At 35.7% G+C, this 14,744-nt stretch overlaps 2 protein-coding genes across 4 annotated transcripts in view; one reads left to right on the forward strand and one right to left on the reverse strand.

Moving 5' to 3' along the window:
- Positions 1 to 14,744, forward strand: part of cenpp (centromere protein P) — a 304,546-nt gene that overhangs the window by 112,456 nt on the left and 177,346 nt on the right. The window lies entirely within an intron of this gene.
- omd (osteomodulin) lies at positions 891 to 14,257 on the reverse strand. 3 transcript variants are annotated; one of them, XM_073072671.1, is made up of 3 exons: positions 14,132 to 14,257; positions 8,064 to 8,992; positions 891 to 3,436 (listed from the first exon to the last, which is right to left on the reverse strand). In XM_073072671.1, exons 2-3 carry the CDS (start codon positions 8,968 to 8,970, stop codon positions 3,222 to 3,224), a joined length of 1,122 nt encoding a protein of 373 aa, XP_072928772.1. In that variant the 5' UTR covers positions 8,971 to 8,992; positions 14,132 to 14,257; the 3' UTR covers positions 891 to 3,221. The 3 variants fall into 3 exon arrangements, with proteins under 3 accessions (XP_072928772.1, XP_072928771.1, XP_072928770.1); XM_073072670.1 differs by having other exon boundaries at positions 14,126 to 14,247; XM_073072669.1 differs by lacking the exon at positions 14,132 to 14,257 and adding an exon at positions 9,474 to 9,572.

Genomic DNA, 14,744 nt, shown 5'->3' on the forward strand with positions numbered 1-14,744 from the left:
ACCCCTGTATAAAGGTGATGGAGGTCTGAGCCCGGCCTCTCAGTCTCCAGGATGTAGTATGGTGGTCACTCACTGCTCTTTCCTTCTTCCAGTCAATAAAAGCCGATATCTCGCTTTTACGTCTCAGAGTGAGTTATTGATGGTGCATCAGGTCTGTATGCCAGTGATTCTTGTGAGTTCAATGGAGGTGTCCCTCTTTTGTATGGTGGCTTTGAATATATACTTAAATCTTTTTCCATTGTGAACCTGATAATACCTTGTTGTTTGAGGATTCTGATGATGAGCATGCAACCAAAGTGATCTGCATGTCAAAGCCAAATGACTATAATTTGTGCCTCATTTTGGCCTGTGAGAGGACGTTATATTGTTGCCATTTCACCTGCTGTGAATCAGTGTCACCCAAGGTTTCACCATTTTGAAGTATCTAAATGACATTTGAATAAATGCACATTTAGAACTGAAGCTGCAAGTTATTGTTGACTCATCCTCAAGCATGCAAGTGCTTTGGCCTTGTATTTAATGAACACAAAACCAAAGGATTCTATCAATCTGATTCCTTCCCACTCCTAGTATACAGCATCAGTCTCCAATGGCAAAGGTCTACAATTACCTTTACTATTTCCATATTGTTTTCCTAGAAAATGTACACCATTTCCCAGATCTTGGGAGCCACCTCTTAATGAAGGCAAACGTAGTGAAATTCACCATTGTCATCAGTGTCACAATAAAAGCTTTGGCTGTCTGAGTGAAAGAATGTTTGAAGATCAAGACTTCAAATCCAAAACAAAGTTCTACTGAACAGTATTGATCCCACCTCATTGATATACTTCTAAAGCATGGATTGCTAACATCAGGCACTTCGAAGTACTGGAGAGCTACCAACAACATCGTCAGTTAAATACCAAGATATAGCTTTAATTTTGGAGTAAATATTTTTACTATTGCTTAGTTGTTAACATTTGCTCTATCTAATACATATGCCATTTCCTGATTACATAAGATGTGAATTAAATTGACAGAGTTCATACTAAGATGGCTAAATCTATTCACCATTTTGAATTAATTGTATATGTACACTAAATTCACCAGTTCCCTTCCATCCTACCTCTTCTTTGACTGTCATACTATACCCACTTGCTTCATCCTGTCCCTTTTTCAAAGTCTACCAATTGTCGTTTGCATTGCATTTTCTTCACTGTCCCTTTCTCCACCTATTTCCATTTGCCTTGGTGGAAGTACGGCATTACTTTACAAAGAGCTGAACTACTAAGATTATCAAAGGCAATATACATACATAGTCATTTTTTCTCTTCTTCCTGGTATGTATTCTACCAATGTTTGTCTCAAAGTGGTTATGACTTTTTTGAAATTTTAGCATGTTTGCTATACATTTTATTTGTTAAAATAAAATTGTTGAAGGAATATGAATGGGTCTTCCATCTTTGCGAAGAAAATGCTTACTTTGTTGATGATATATAGTGATAGCTATGAGAAAATATGCAATACATTAGTAAATAAAGATATTACATTTGGATACAAAGGCATATGTAAGTAATCATACCCTCTTGTTCCTTGCGGACAAAATTATCCATTTGAGTGTCACATTGAAAATGTCATACTTAGCTATACTATTTCAAGAAATAGGCTTAATAATAACAAAAAGATCTTGAGAATTAAAATCAGTAACATCAATATGAGTATTTAATCCTACAGAACTTCATTTCAGATGTTGGATTGTTAACTCAATCTTCCTTTTTTGAGAAAGAGATTATCTGTTATAGTTGTCAATGATGGAATGATTTAGATATGCCAGTCATTGGATTTTAAAGAGGGAATGATAGATGAGTGTGTTATAAGAAGAAAGGTTCTTTCATGAAGGGGCTGAGAGGAAAATTGGATCAGCCATGATGAAACGGCGGAGATGACGCAATGGGCCAAATGGCCTAATTCTGCTCCTACATCTTATGGTATAATGAATGCTGCTTTTAATGCAAGTGTTTAAGCTTTTCAATTAGATTTACTCAGATATTTTAAAGAAACCCTAAAGATAAAGTTTTTTAAACATGTTGACTTCACAACATTATCATTCACTTATTGCAGATGAATGCTGTATTGTATAGTCAAGTATTTGAGAACATTTGTACATGGATAAAATGAGCAAGGGGCTGGCATAGGTAAAATTGCAAGAGAGGTGTGATATTGGATATTTAGAGAGGAAGACTATCTTTGGTTAATGTGTAGGTTGGTGGTTGACTTAGACATAATTATTCCCCTGCAACAATTGTTCTCTCCACCTATTTCAATGATTTTGACTTGGTATTCATATTTATGAGAAACCTCGCCATTAATTTACTTAACCATCAATCTTTCCTTAATCAGTAATGTTCATGTTGTATTCAAGATTACTTTGATAATTTGAGTATCACTGGTATAATAATTACAAATAAGAAATAGAATATATGTCATTGACTTTTTTTTGGAACACTTTTCCTGCTTCAGTATTAGTTGCATTGTGCATAGATCTACTGTAAGATGAGATCAGAAGTTGCAAAGTTAAGTTCTGAGAGTAGGTAATACTGTTTCTTCATGAATCTTGAAATCCAGTGGCATTGCACATTTAATATTTATCTGATGATGTCCCATCTAATAAAGATGAATGTCTTTTTCCTGAAATAAAAAAAAATGCTGGAAATACTCAGCGGGTCAGGGAACATCTGTAGAAAGGGAAGAAGAGTTTTTTCAGGTTATAAAGGGAAGAGATTAGAACATGCCTATGGAATTTCATCACATTGTAGATGGGTCAGAAATGATGTGGATTGATTCATTAAATTTACATGGTGGTTGGATAAAAGATGATGAGAATGAAAATTATCTTGTTTCTAGGAAGAAAGAGAAGGGATGAAAGCATAAATTTCATAAATGTAAAGGACATGATTGTGAGCACTGGTAACTTTTTCATTCAACTGTTAATTGAATTTTCCAAATGCTTAATTTGAAAAATTACTTGAAAATAAGAGTTAAATGATTGCACTTGTCTTCACTTGTCATGATTTTTGAGACAATTTGAAATAATTAGACAATGGAGAAATTAAACAATAAGAATTACACATTTTTGCTTAAGTAGCTTATATGTAGTAGAAAAAGTAGCTTCATACTATGTTTTAGAAGTTGTTAGTGCATAATATAGATTATAATTAGTAATTAATTCAATGATCTGATTTTCAAATTGGTGTTCCAGCCAATTCAGGTGCTTCTTGGGTTTCAACAGCTGGTACAGTATCCTGTTCACCAAAAACAAAGTTTCGAAGACGAGGAAAACAGGCATAGATATATGTATTTAAAGGGCCTCGCAGCTTATTTTTCTCAAGCCGAATATAGGTCAGATGGTTTGGATTCATTATGTCGGTTGTAGGACACATCAAGGTAACATTAAGCGCTGTAAAGAAAAAGAAAGACATTATTAGCAATCAAATGAACATTGTGTGACATTTATAGATATTACTGTACTTTAAAGGAAGATTGCAGTGGGTTCACTATCATCATGGAATGGATCAGAGTCTATGTGCTTGTGTCTCCTCCAATTACAAAACATTGTATTGAACAGTTGGTGATCCATATTGATGGAAAAAAATCACAAATTTAATCTCTCATATGGTTTAGTAGTTCAAGTGCTAATTTTGGTGCCATATCTTCCTTAATTTCTCAAGATTAGATAAGGAGGCATTTTATAACTTTTAAAGTCATAAAGTTATTCACAGAAACAGACCCTTTGACTGAACTCGTCCACACCAACCAAGGTGCCTACTTGTGCTAGTCCCATTTGCTTGTGTTTGGCCCCCATTTCTTTAAATCCTTCCTATTCATATACCTGTCCAAATGTCTTTTTAAGCATTATAATTGTACTCAGCTCTACCACTTTCTCTGGAACTTATTCCTTATACCTGCTACCATCTGTGTGAAAAAACTCATATCTCCCTTAAATCTTTCCCCTCTTATCGTAAACCAATGACCTCTAAACACAAGAAATTCTGCAGATGCTCTAACTCCAAATCAACATGCACAAAATGTGCCAGGAGCTTAGCAGGTCAGACAGCATCCATGGAAATGAATAAACAGTCCATGTTCAGGTCAAGACCTTTCTTCAGGACTGGAAAGGAAGGGCGAAGATGCCAAAATTAAAAGATGGGGGGAGGGGAAAGAGGATAGCTGGAAAGTGATAGGTGAAGCCAGGTGGGTGGGAATGGTAAAGGGTTGGAGAGAAAGGAATCTGATAGGAGAGGAGGACCATAGGAGAAAGAGAAGGAGGAGGGGACCCGGGGGAGCTGATCGGTAGGTGAGAAAAGGTAAGAGGTCAGAGTGGGGAATAGAGGGAGAGGGGATTTTCTTTTACCAAAAGGAGAAACTGATATTGATGCCATCAGGTTGATGGCTACACGGTGTTACTCCTCAACCCTGACCGTGGCCTCATTGTGGCACAAGAGGAAGCCGTGGGCTAACATGTCGGAACGGGAATGGAAATCGGAATTAAAATGCTTGGCCACCAGGAAGTTCTGCTTTTGCTAAATGGGGCAGAGATGCTCGATGAAGTAGTCCCCAAATTTACCAGTAGCAGAGGCTGCATCAGGAGCACCAGATACAATAGAAGACCCCAGCAGATTGGCAGGTGACGTTTTGCCTCACCTGGAACGACTGTCAGACCCCTAAATGGAGGTGAGGAAGGAGGTATATGGGCAGGTGTAGCACTTTGACATCTTGCAGAAGTAAGTGCTGAGATGGAAATTAGTGTGGAGGAATGAATGGACAAGGGAATCATGAAGGGGACAATCCCTGTGGAAAGCAAAGAGTGGGGGCAAATATACATATGTAATTGGTGGTAGGATCACTTTGGAGATGTGTTGGATATGGAGGCTCATGGAATGGTAGCTGATGACAAGAGAAACACTATTACTGTTAAGCCTGCGAGAAGATGGGGTGAGCACAGTTGTCCAGGAAATGGAAGAGATATAGGTGAGGGCAACATCAATGGTGGAGTAAGGGAATCTCTGTTCTTTGAAGAAGGCTGTGACTATTCACCTTCATTATACTATTCATGATTTTATAAACCACCTTTACTCCAGGAGAAATATTCCAGCCTATCTAGTCTATCCTTGTAACTCATACACTCCAGTCCTAGCAATATCCTCCTCTGCAACCTCTCTGGATTACTCAAGTCATTACAAATAGCATGGCAACCTGAAATGCACGTAATCCAAGTCCATTCTTTCCAACATCATGTATAGTTGTAACATGACGTCCCAACTCCTATACTGAATGCTTAACCAACGAAAGCAAACATGGCATACACCTTCTTTACAGCCCATCTATCTGTATTGTCACTTTCAGTGAACTATTTACTCATACTCCTCGACCTATCTGTTCTGCAATACTACCCAGGGCTCCTTGTTGTGGTTCAGTGCATCTCTTTGCACTTGTCTAAATTAAACGCCATCTGCCATTCTTTTGCCCACTTTCCCAGTTGATCTCAAATCTGTTATTGCAGAACTATTTTCACCGTTCAATATACCACTAATTTTGTTGTCATTCACAACCTTACTAACCATGCACCGTTTTCTCATCCAAATTATTGATATAAATGGAAACCAGCAGTGGACCCACCACTGATTCCTGTGGTTCCTGTGATTCCACTAGTTACAGGCCTCCAGTCTGAAAAATAACCCTCCAGTACCACCATATATCTCCTACTAAGAAGCCAATTTTGTCTCTAGCTCACCTTAATCCCATGTGATCGAGTCTTCTGGACCAGCCTATCAAGTGGATCTTTGTCAAAGGCCTTGCTAAAGTCCATGTAGTCAATCTTTACTGCCCTGTCCATGTCAACCCTCTTGATAACCTCTTCAGGCAACTTGGTACAATTTCCTTGCGGGCCATACAAAGCCATGCTGACTCCAGTTACTTTCCCACTACTGATGTTTAGCTCACTTTATTCAATGTTCATTGAAAAAAAATTTTTCCTCCCAGCCGACAATAATTACTGAACCAAAATGTATCCTGAGTAACTAAAATATAAAAACTTTTGAGTAAAGTATTGATTTCACTTCTCTTAATCACTATAACCGAATAAAGTTCCCATTCAACAAGCTTCATCAACTCATTACAAATTCATCTCTCTCATGCTACTTATAACTTAGGTCAGAATAGCTGCAATTTTAAGCTGACATTCCAAATCATTTGTGCTTCTCACATTTCCTTTTGACATAGAAGTAGGCCACTTAGCCCATCGAGTCTGTGCCAGGTCCCAGACAAATCCCATCAATCCCATCCTACATTTATATTCAAACTTGGTCGCTGGAACTGCAAGGCATTGGCATTAACTGTTGGTGCTAATTTTAAATTTCTTTGCTACTTTGCTACTTATGTGAAGATGAAGTAGTATAAATATTCTACCCTTAACATCTGAATAATAATAATATTTTAACAAAATTTGATGATTTTTCCCAGGTCAATTATAGTTTCAATCATGATTTGCCATTAACAAGTACATTATACTTCACCACTATTAGCTCAGACTTCATACAGTGCTTATTAATTTTGCACTAACTTTTCAAAAACATTCCCATTTACTGATGTTAAGCTGGTTAGCTTGTAGTTTTATCACATGTTCTTCATGTACTAGGATGTGCTATTTGCCATCATACAGTTTTCTGACACTTGTGTATCTTAAGAAGATTGAAAAATTATGGTAGCCCACAGTACTCATCCCCAGTTCTTGAGCATCTTAAATACGTCCCATTTCGGTCAGTTTTTCCTGGCATCTTCTCCGATTTAATTTTCTTCTTATAAATGCCCCACAACCCTGCTCTTTGTAACACATAACCAGACAAGGAGGCACAATCTGCTTCTGTTACATTAACCCACTTGGTCTCCATCTATGAGAGATATTCGCTTTGTTATGCACATCCCTCCCATGAACATTTTTATAGCTGACAACTGATTTGCATTGCCTCTTTCCCAGTGGGATTAACTGCCTCAGACCTGAATGTTACATTTATTTCTCTTTGTACAGAAGCTGTCTGACATGCTGTCCTGTTTCTGGTATTTTCTGCTTTTTATCTCTCACCCTCCAACATCATCCCTCTTCTTTGCCACATCCTTTTTGAATAAGTGTCAACATTCTCTTCTTGGTAATGAATGATGTAAAGTATTATGTCAGTATTCAGGATGTATCTCTTGTTTGTCTACAATGCTTTTTCCTTTCTTAGCTGCCCTTTAGTTGATGCCACCAGATTGTAATCCTAAAGGAATATTTGTATTTGCAGCTTGGTTGGGGTGAGAGTTGAAATTTTGTCACTGAATTTAAATTAAGGTTATTTATCAAAGGAAAAAAAGTAGTCAAGAGTTGATGCAAAAACTGGGGCATTATGTGGATGGACTTTATAGAATGTTACAGGAATGTTGTAAATATGCAGATCATTCAGAATTTTTCAGATTAGTTTTCTTTAAATATATCCTATCTGAAAAATTCATTATGTTTCTTTATCCACAAATCCATACTGTCTGCTGAGTATTTACATCACTTTGCTCCAAAGAGTAATTATACCACTATGATTTAAAAAATATGTCAGGGCAGCACGATAGCACATTTTACAGTACAGGCAACCTGAGTTATATTCCCACCGCTGCCTGTAAGGAGTTTGTACGTTCTCCCCGTGACTGCGTGGGTTGCTTCTGGATGCTCTGGTTTCCTCCCACAGTCAGAAGTCATACCAGTTGGTAAATTAATTGGTCATTGTAAATTATCCCATTAGTAGGCTAGGATTAAATTGGGAGATTGCTGGGTGGCATGGCTCAAAGGGCCAGAAGGGCCTGTTCCATGCAACATTTCAATGAAAATTCCAACATTTGCTATATATTGTTTTTATAAAACACGTTCTTCCTTGAACTTAATTCACTTTGGTGAGTCGTTTTCAGGTTAACACCACCTCAGTATGAACATGCATCTAATAGAATTACTTAAAAAATCATTACACTTGGTTAGTAAGAATGTAACATAATAGTATGCATACTTGTAAAGTCATTATTGTTCAGATACAGGTGTTCTAGATTCCTTGAAACGTAGAAAGTTTTAGTCAGTTGGTTGTGACCTAGATTCAGTTCCATTAGTTTTGAGAGGTTGAACACACCATATGGAACTTGTTTAAGCTTATTGCGTGTCATCCTTAATGAAATGAGATTTGGAGTTTTTCTGAAGTAATTTGCTGGGATGGACGATATAGAGTTGTTTTCAACTGAAAGTTGTAGTAGAGAAGCTGGAAGGTCTCCAGGCATGGATTTGAGTTTGTTACTGCGCAGGTTTAACTGTAGGAGACTCTTCATTTTTCCAAGATGATTTCCCTTGACTGCACCATCAGGGAGTCGGTTATTACCAAGATCCAAAATTGTAACATTTATCAATGATCGTATAGTTTCAGCAGGTAGTTTAGTAATTTTGTTGAAACCCAAAGAAAGTCTTTCAAGACTGTTAGGTAGTGGAGCTGGGATTTCTTCAAGTTTGTTGTATGCTAGGTTAAGAGTAATCAGATGTTTGAGTTTGCCAAAAACACCTTTGGCGATCTTGGAAGACTTCAATTTATTGCGACTTAAATTAATTTCTTGAAGCAATGTTGCATTAACAAAAGCATTTTCTGGAACACTTTCTATTTCATTGAACTGAAGGAAAAGATATCTCACATGCGGTGGAATATTGGGAATATTTGTGAGTTTTCGATTATCACAGTACATAGCCAAAGGAAATGATGGTACGCACCGACATTCAGGAGCACACTCTCTGGGAAATGATCTATATAGTTCAAGATCTATGGGTGTACGAATGCTTCGTTGATGTTGTTGGGAAGACTGATAATTGACATCTTGACAAAGAATATTTACACCGAAGAGAAGTATGAAAATTGTCAGCCTTGTGATGAAGGCCATTCTTATGGTGACAGTTTTGTCTCTATTGAAATTAAAATGAAGGCAAGAGAATGGAGAATAAATAACAAAGGAGCAATCAGTTGATATAACAAAATAAGCAGTGACAATGATACAATTCTCTTTTACATAAACAAAAAAGATTCATTCTTATACATAGCATCCTGCTGTAACTTGATGGGGTGATTCTGGAATGGTCAAAAATAACTGGAAGCAAACCTTCTTTTAGATGCTTTCAATAACAGAATAATAACTCAGGCATTCCACTTGAATATATATTACTTCCAGACGATGTTGATGTTTTTTTCACCAGACTGAGATGAATAATTGAATGCCTCTGGATAAGCACTGTACTTTCAGTACTGAGGGTTAAATAACTTATTCTTACTATTAAAACTCCTAAGTGTTTATTTTTACTCTATTGATGATTTCTGTCATTAATTTTCTTCTGAAGGCATTAGCAATTTTAATTGTAATAGGTATTATAATAATAAAAATGGACCCACCTGTGTGATAGGGACTGCAGACTGTAAGTTTGACTTTCTTTCAATTCAGACCGTCTAACACTGTCTAACATCACCTAGTTTTCTTTATATACTTTAGAAATTGGAGAATCTGCATATGAGTAATCAAATAGGTTACCTGCCAGCTTTCACTAACAGAGCTTTGAAAAATTGATTATGGAAATTAATTAGAAAGGAAGTAACAATGTAACAATTTTAGAGAATACCAACAAGATCCATTGTACAACTACTGCTCCACAACTGCAGCTGTCTTGGCTATACTTTAAATGACAATCTTCAATGCAAACTCAGAGTGTAAATTAGTGTAGGTGGCTGGCCTCATTAGAAAATATCTACGTTGTTTTGTAACCAAATTGGTTCCGTTTTTTTTCTTCATTTTTGTGGGTATCCTAACTATATGCTTGCTAAGACTATCGAGTGATCTATTATGAATATCTACTCCTGTTAGAACATCTATTCTAATTATTTTTGTGTGTAGCAACAGAATAAATGGCTATGGCCACTTATATAGAATTGATTCTGGTAGAATTGGGAATCCCTGCCTCTGCCACAATCGATAGAGCACTTCAGATATTTCAGCTATGGCAACTGAATATAATTTTGTTGGTGAAGGCTCTTTAGTGAGCAAATTGATGGATTGCTTTACTAAAAAGTCATGTAACAAGCTTCCTCTGCTACAACTGGTTTTACAATAATGAAGTATGCAATTAAGCTTTATTGGGGAGGGGGGAATAACTTAACATTTTCATTCACTTTAAATGTTTTCAACTTGTGGAATATCATTCAGTAATATCATCAGTTTTCTAGTCATAGTCACCGTATATAGTGCTCCTATCAGCTAATCCTCAGCTTGCAAGAATTTCATAAAGTATTCATTGAAAAACTGTTCAATTCTGAATATGGCATCTACATCTCTATTTAGAGCATCAATGATTGTAATTGCCTTCCATGAGATTAGCTGCATAGTTAGCAATATTTCAATCGAAGGGAAAGCAGGACATTACATCCATAAAAATATACATGGCCTTTTGAAGATGAGAAGTATTTTTCTCAGGATGTATTTGGAAGAATAAGTAATGATTTGCCTTTTGCAGATGAGGTAATCCAGGACCTTACAAAATATTTGGAGGATTGTTGTGCTATAGCCTCATTGCCAAGGCTGTCTTCTGATCATCTGCATTAAGCTGATGTTGACAACTAAGTCTACGTACGCTGCGAGAGCAGAACATTTTGATCACATGAGTGCTATCCTACAGAACACAAGGAGCAATATGTATAATAGGTCTAAATAGAGTGGATGTGGAGAGAATGTTTCTTATAGTGGGGGAGTCTAGGACCAGAGGGAACAGGGGCACTATTTAGAACAGAGATGAGGAGAAATTTCTTTAGCTAGAGGATAATAAATCTGTGGAACTCATTGCCACAGATGGCTCTGGAGGCCAAGTCATTGAGTATATTTAAAGTAGAGGTTGATCAGTTTCTTGATTAGTCAAGGTGTTACAGGTTACAAGGTAAAGGCAAGAGAATCGGATTGAGAGGGATAATAAATCATCCATGATGGATTGAAGGAATAGACATGATGGGTCAAATGACCTAATTCTGCTCCTATATCTTGTGGTCTTATGGTCTATACTACTTTACAAATATTGTACTCTTTAAATTGTCAGGACACATGTGAAATCTAGTACTGAAAGAGAATAAGTTTCCTTCTAAACTCAGGAAGTTCCATAACATTGTCTGATCTGCTGTACATCAGCTTATGATCTTCTGAAGCTGATGTCCATGCTTACTTATTTTTCAACATGTTGACTTCACTTTTGATTAAGCTTTACTCATTCTTCTCCTTTTGGTTCAGCTGATTTAAAATTCTTTTGCCTGATTCCTAGCTTGCATCAAGATATGTTCAACCATTTACTAATTGACAGACGAGCAGTTTGTAGATTTTAAAACAATTTCTGCCTCTTCTGTAATTCTCACAGATATCTACACTTCTGATTCTGGTTTTCATACAAAAGCCTTTTTGTTCCGAGAACAGTTGTACTAATTTGATTCTTTTGAGGCTTGGCCTTGTGAAAATGAGATCTTCCTTTCCTTTTGAACCAAAGTAAAAAATATATTCTTGACTCCGCAAAATAACCGTATAGTTTAAAGTACGTTGTTCACCATTGTATAAAGCACATTTTTGAATTCATTTGCCTGTATTCTCCTATAATAGCAAAATGATTGTGTTTTTTTTGTAGTAAGATGTGAGACAGCTGACTGTAAGCAGGTTCATCTTGTACTTCTAATAGTGAGGGACAAATCTAACCCTTTATACTTGGGGAGAAGTTCAGATAAGAAGACAATTGATATAAAGTAAGTTACTTTTATGTAAATTGATGGATCATGATTTCCACAGGTGACAACAAGGCATTACTAAGAAAAGGGAAATAGAGACTGATGCATTTTTTACAGGCATGCAAAGTTGTAGAGAAGGATTCACAGTGGGCATTCAGCTCAAAATGCTGTTGAATGCATTGTTTGGATCCAATTGTTATTCTAGGATCTTAATTTGCAGCTAACCTAAAGGACCTAGTTAATTCGGAATTAATTGGAAATGGGTGATTAAACTTTGCAGAGCTATAATAATAATAATCCTCCAAAATACTGCTGAGTTTTTCTTTGTTAATTAAGGACTAAATCTTTATGCCATCAGTTTTGATGACTACTAGGATGACCATCCCTACAGTACCTCTTTTTTAAGGCAGTCAGAACTGCTTGTTGTTCGTGAATCAGTATTGAATGATGGAAAATTTGGCCGGGAAAATCTACTCAAAGAGGACTAAGTGTAGTGGCAAGTGTTAAGGTTGTTATATTATTCTCTGTAACATAACAGAGAACGAATGTGTTCATTGATAAATACATCATCTAATGTGGTTTGTAAGATGAGAAAGTATGTCAAATGTTATTTCTTGGTCTTTGTTGATGATGCTAGATGGTGAAAACAGTGCATCTGGGTGCTAAATCTTATTAGAGTCTCCAAAATGAGGTGGGGGTGGAGTGGGGTAAGGGAAAAGCAACCTGTGACATTCTGATTACAGCTCAATATGTTTCTGATTGTGCTTAGTCATAACATTCAACATTCCATATTAAGAATAACAGGTGCCTATGAAACTCAAAGCAAAGAAATGTAACTTCCTATATCTTTTATTCATTGCACAACATTTATTACATTTGATTTTCATTTCTGTGTAGAATTCTGCAAATCCTTTTATTTTCTATTGCCAATCCATTACTATGCAGTTCTTTTCCTAGGCTTTGTAAGTTATACATCCCTGCTTAATTTTGTTTTATAATTTTAAGGATAATTGCTTCTTAAAATTTGAAACTTAATAGTTTTTCAAGATCAATGTTAAATTGCTATCTTATTTTATTAGGTACATTAATTTTTTCCCCTAATTAGAATGTGTTTATATATTAATGACAGTGTAGCAAATTCTGCTAATTAATTATACTAACCCAATGTTTTCTCTGTGAGTTTGTTTTTGTGGATTGTAGTATTTTATTATTACTGGGCAAAGGTATTTCCAAATGGTTAAATCTGTCTTGGATATTACTCGTTACATACAGTTTAACAATTGTGGTACTGATAAAGTTGTGGATTAAAGATTTCACGTTCTAGGTAGTTGTATTGTTATCTCTTTCTTGCTCAACAGTGTCATTTGTGACAATATAATATTTTTTTTTAAATGCTGAAAACTTTACACAGTTACAAATATTTACAAAGATATTGAAACACAGATTTTTCGTAATTTCTAACTTAAAATTGAAAGAAACATTAGTTGCCATAACCCAGTAAAACTACTACCTGAAATTGGCAATCCTAACTAATCCTTAAGTTAACCATGAAGTTTTGCTGAGATAAAAATAGGTCATAACTGCATTCGTACATTTATGAGCTTCATCTGAATGAATGCCTAAACTGCCATTTCTTAATAAGTTCTTTTGACATGGCACACGAAATCAGTTTTTCTTACACCATGTAAACTGGGTTTAAAAGAAAATGAAATTGAACTTTTTCTGGTTATAGTGTTAGAAAATACCTTTCTTTGAATTGAAGGCCCAGGCCACCTAGAAACATTAAATCTTGAAGTTAACATTTCAATATTAATGCAGCATCAGCTGTTGCATTTTCTTGCTTTTTGATGCAGAATCTAAATCATTATCCAGATTATGAAAATTAGTATTAGTGAAATACATTGGTGTCATTCTCTGGAGCATTCCCAATATAATAAAACTAACTTACAAATTTGTATTAAATTTAGAAATAAAAGCCTTTTCCTATTATTTAAACATGCCACTGAATCTTAATTTTATTATTCTTTATCATGGAATAGCATGAAAAATATCTTTCAAATACATTGCATGAAAGATGAAAAATTACATAAATGGAAGATGAAATCAATTGCTATTCTCAACTTCTGAATTAAACATTTCATCATATCTGATAAAGTTATTTGGTTGCATTTTGAGAGTTGAAAATTTTAATGCATAAATCATTTATAGATTCTCAGGCAAGATGATTCACAGAACAAAAAATGTAATATGGTTGTGAAAAATACACCTTTGATATTGGTTTTCTTTACTAGTCTTACCTTTACCTTAGAAGCAGTGCTCAGCTGTTGGTGTCTTCATTGTATAGATTAATCTGGAAACCAAAAGCCATTTGCTCACTGACTGTGCTCAGTTTTATGGTTAAATGTTTTTGTCAGCTTTTATGAATAAGGAATCTGGAATATTTCCTCTGAGACAAAGCATAAGGAATTAATAGAGGGCTTAAATGGAACAATATGGGTTGGGTTTATTCTTGTGTCTGGATATGCCAAGTTTATTTGACTGTTAATTCAATTGAGTTGTTCATGAGATCTGAAGACATAACCTTTTCACTAATAGAATTTGGAAGTCCATAAACATAGCTCAAGAAAATTTGGGGAAAAAAAAGGAAATCTGTGCAAGAGCCTTAATAGCTTCTCTTATGAGGAGCTCAGAAGAGGCACCATACAGGTCACAGCACTCGTTGGCATGATTGAAGGCCTTTTTCTATGCTGTAAAACACTATGAGCTGCTTCTTACCCAGCCATGCAGTTCTACGGCTTAGTGCAGTTATTTGGACAAAATGCTCATGTAACAAAAACATTGATGAATAATTTTGATACCACTATTAACATAGAAAAGTACTCAGTAAATATTGATAAGCATAAGGAAAAAATACCA

Source organism: Hemitrygon akajei, chromosome 19, assembly GCF_048418815.1.
Source record: "Hemitrygon akajei chromosome 19, sHemAka1.3, whole genome shotgun sequence".
Lineage (NCBI taxonomy): Eukaryota > Metazoa > Chordata > Chondrichthyes > Myliobatiformes > Dasyatidae > Hemitrygon > Hemitrygon akajei.

Coding starts and splice junctions, on each gene's coding strand:
- omd (XM_073072669.1), bottom strand. CDS start 9,544: ATGTTAGACAGTGTTAGACGGTCTGAATTGAAAGAAAGTCAAACTTAC. Junction 8,993..9,473: donor CTGCAGTCCCTATCACACAG/GTGGGTCCATTT, acceptor TAATTTCAATAG/AGACAAAACTGTCACCATAA. Junction 3,437..8,063: donor GAACAATAATGACTTTACAA/GTATGCATACTA, acceptor TTTTCTTTACAG/CGCTTAATGTTACCTTGATG.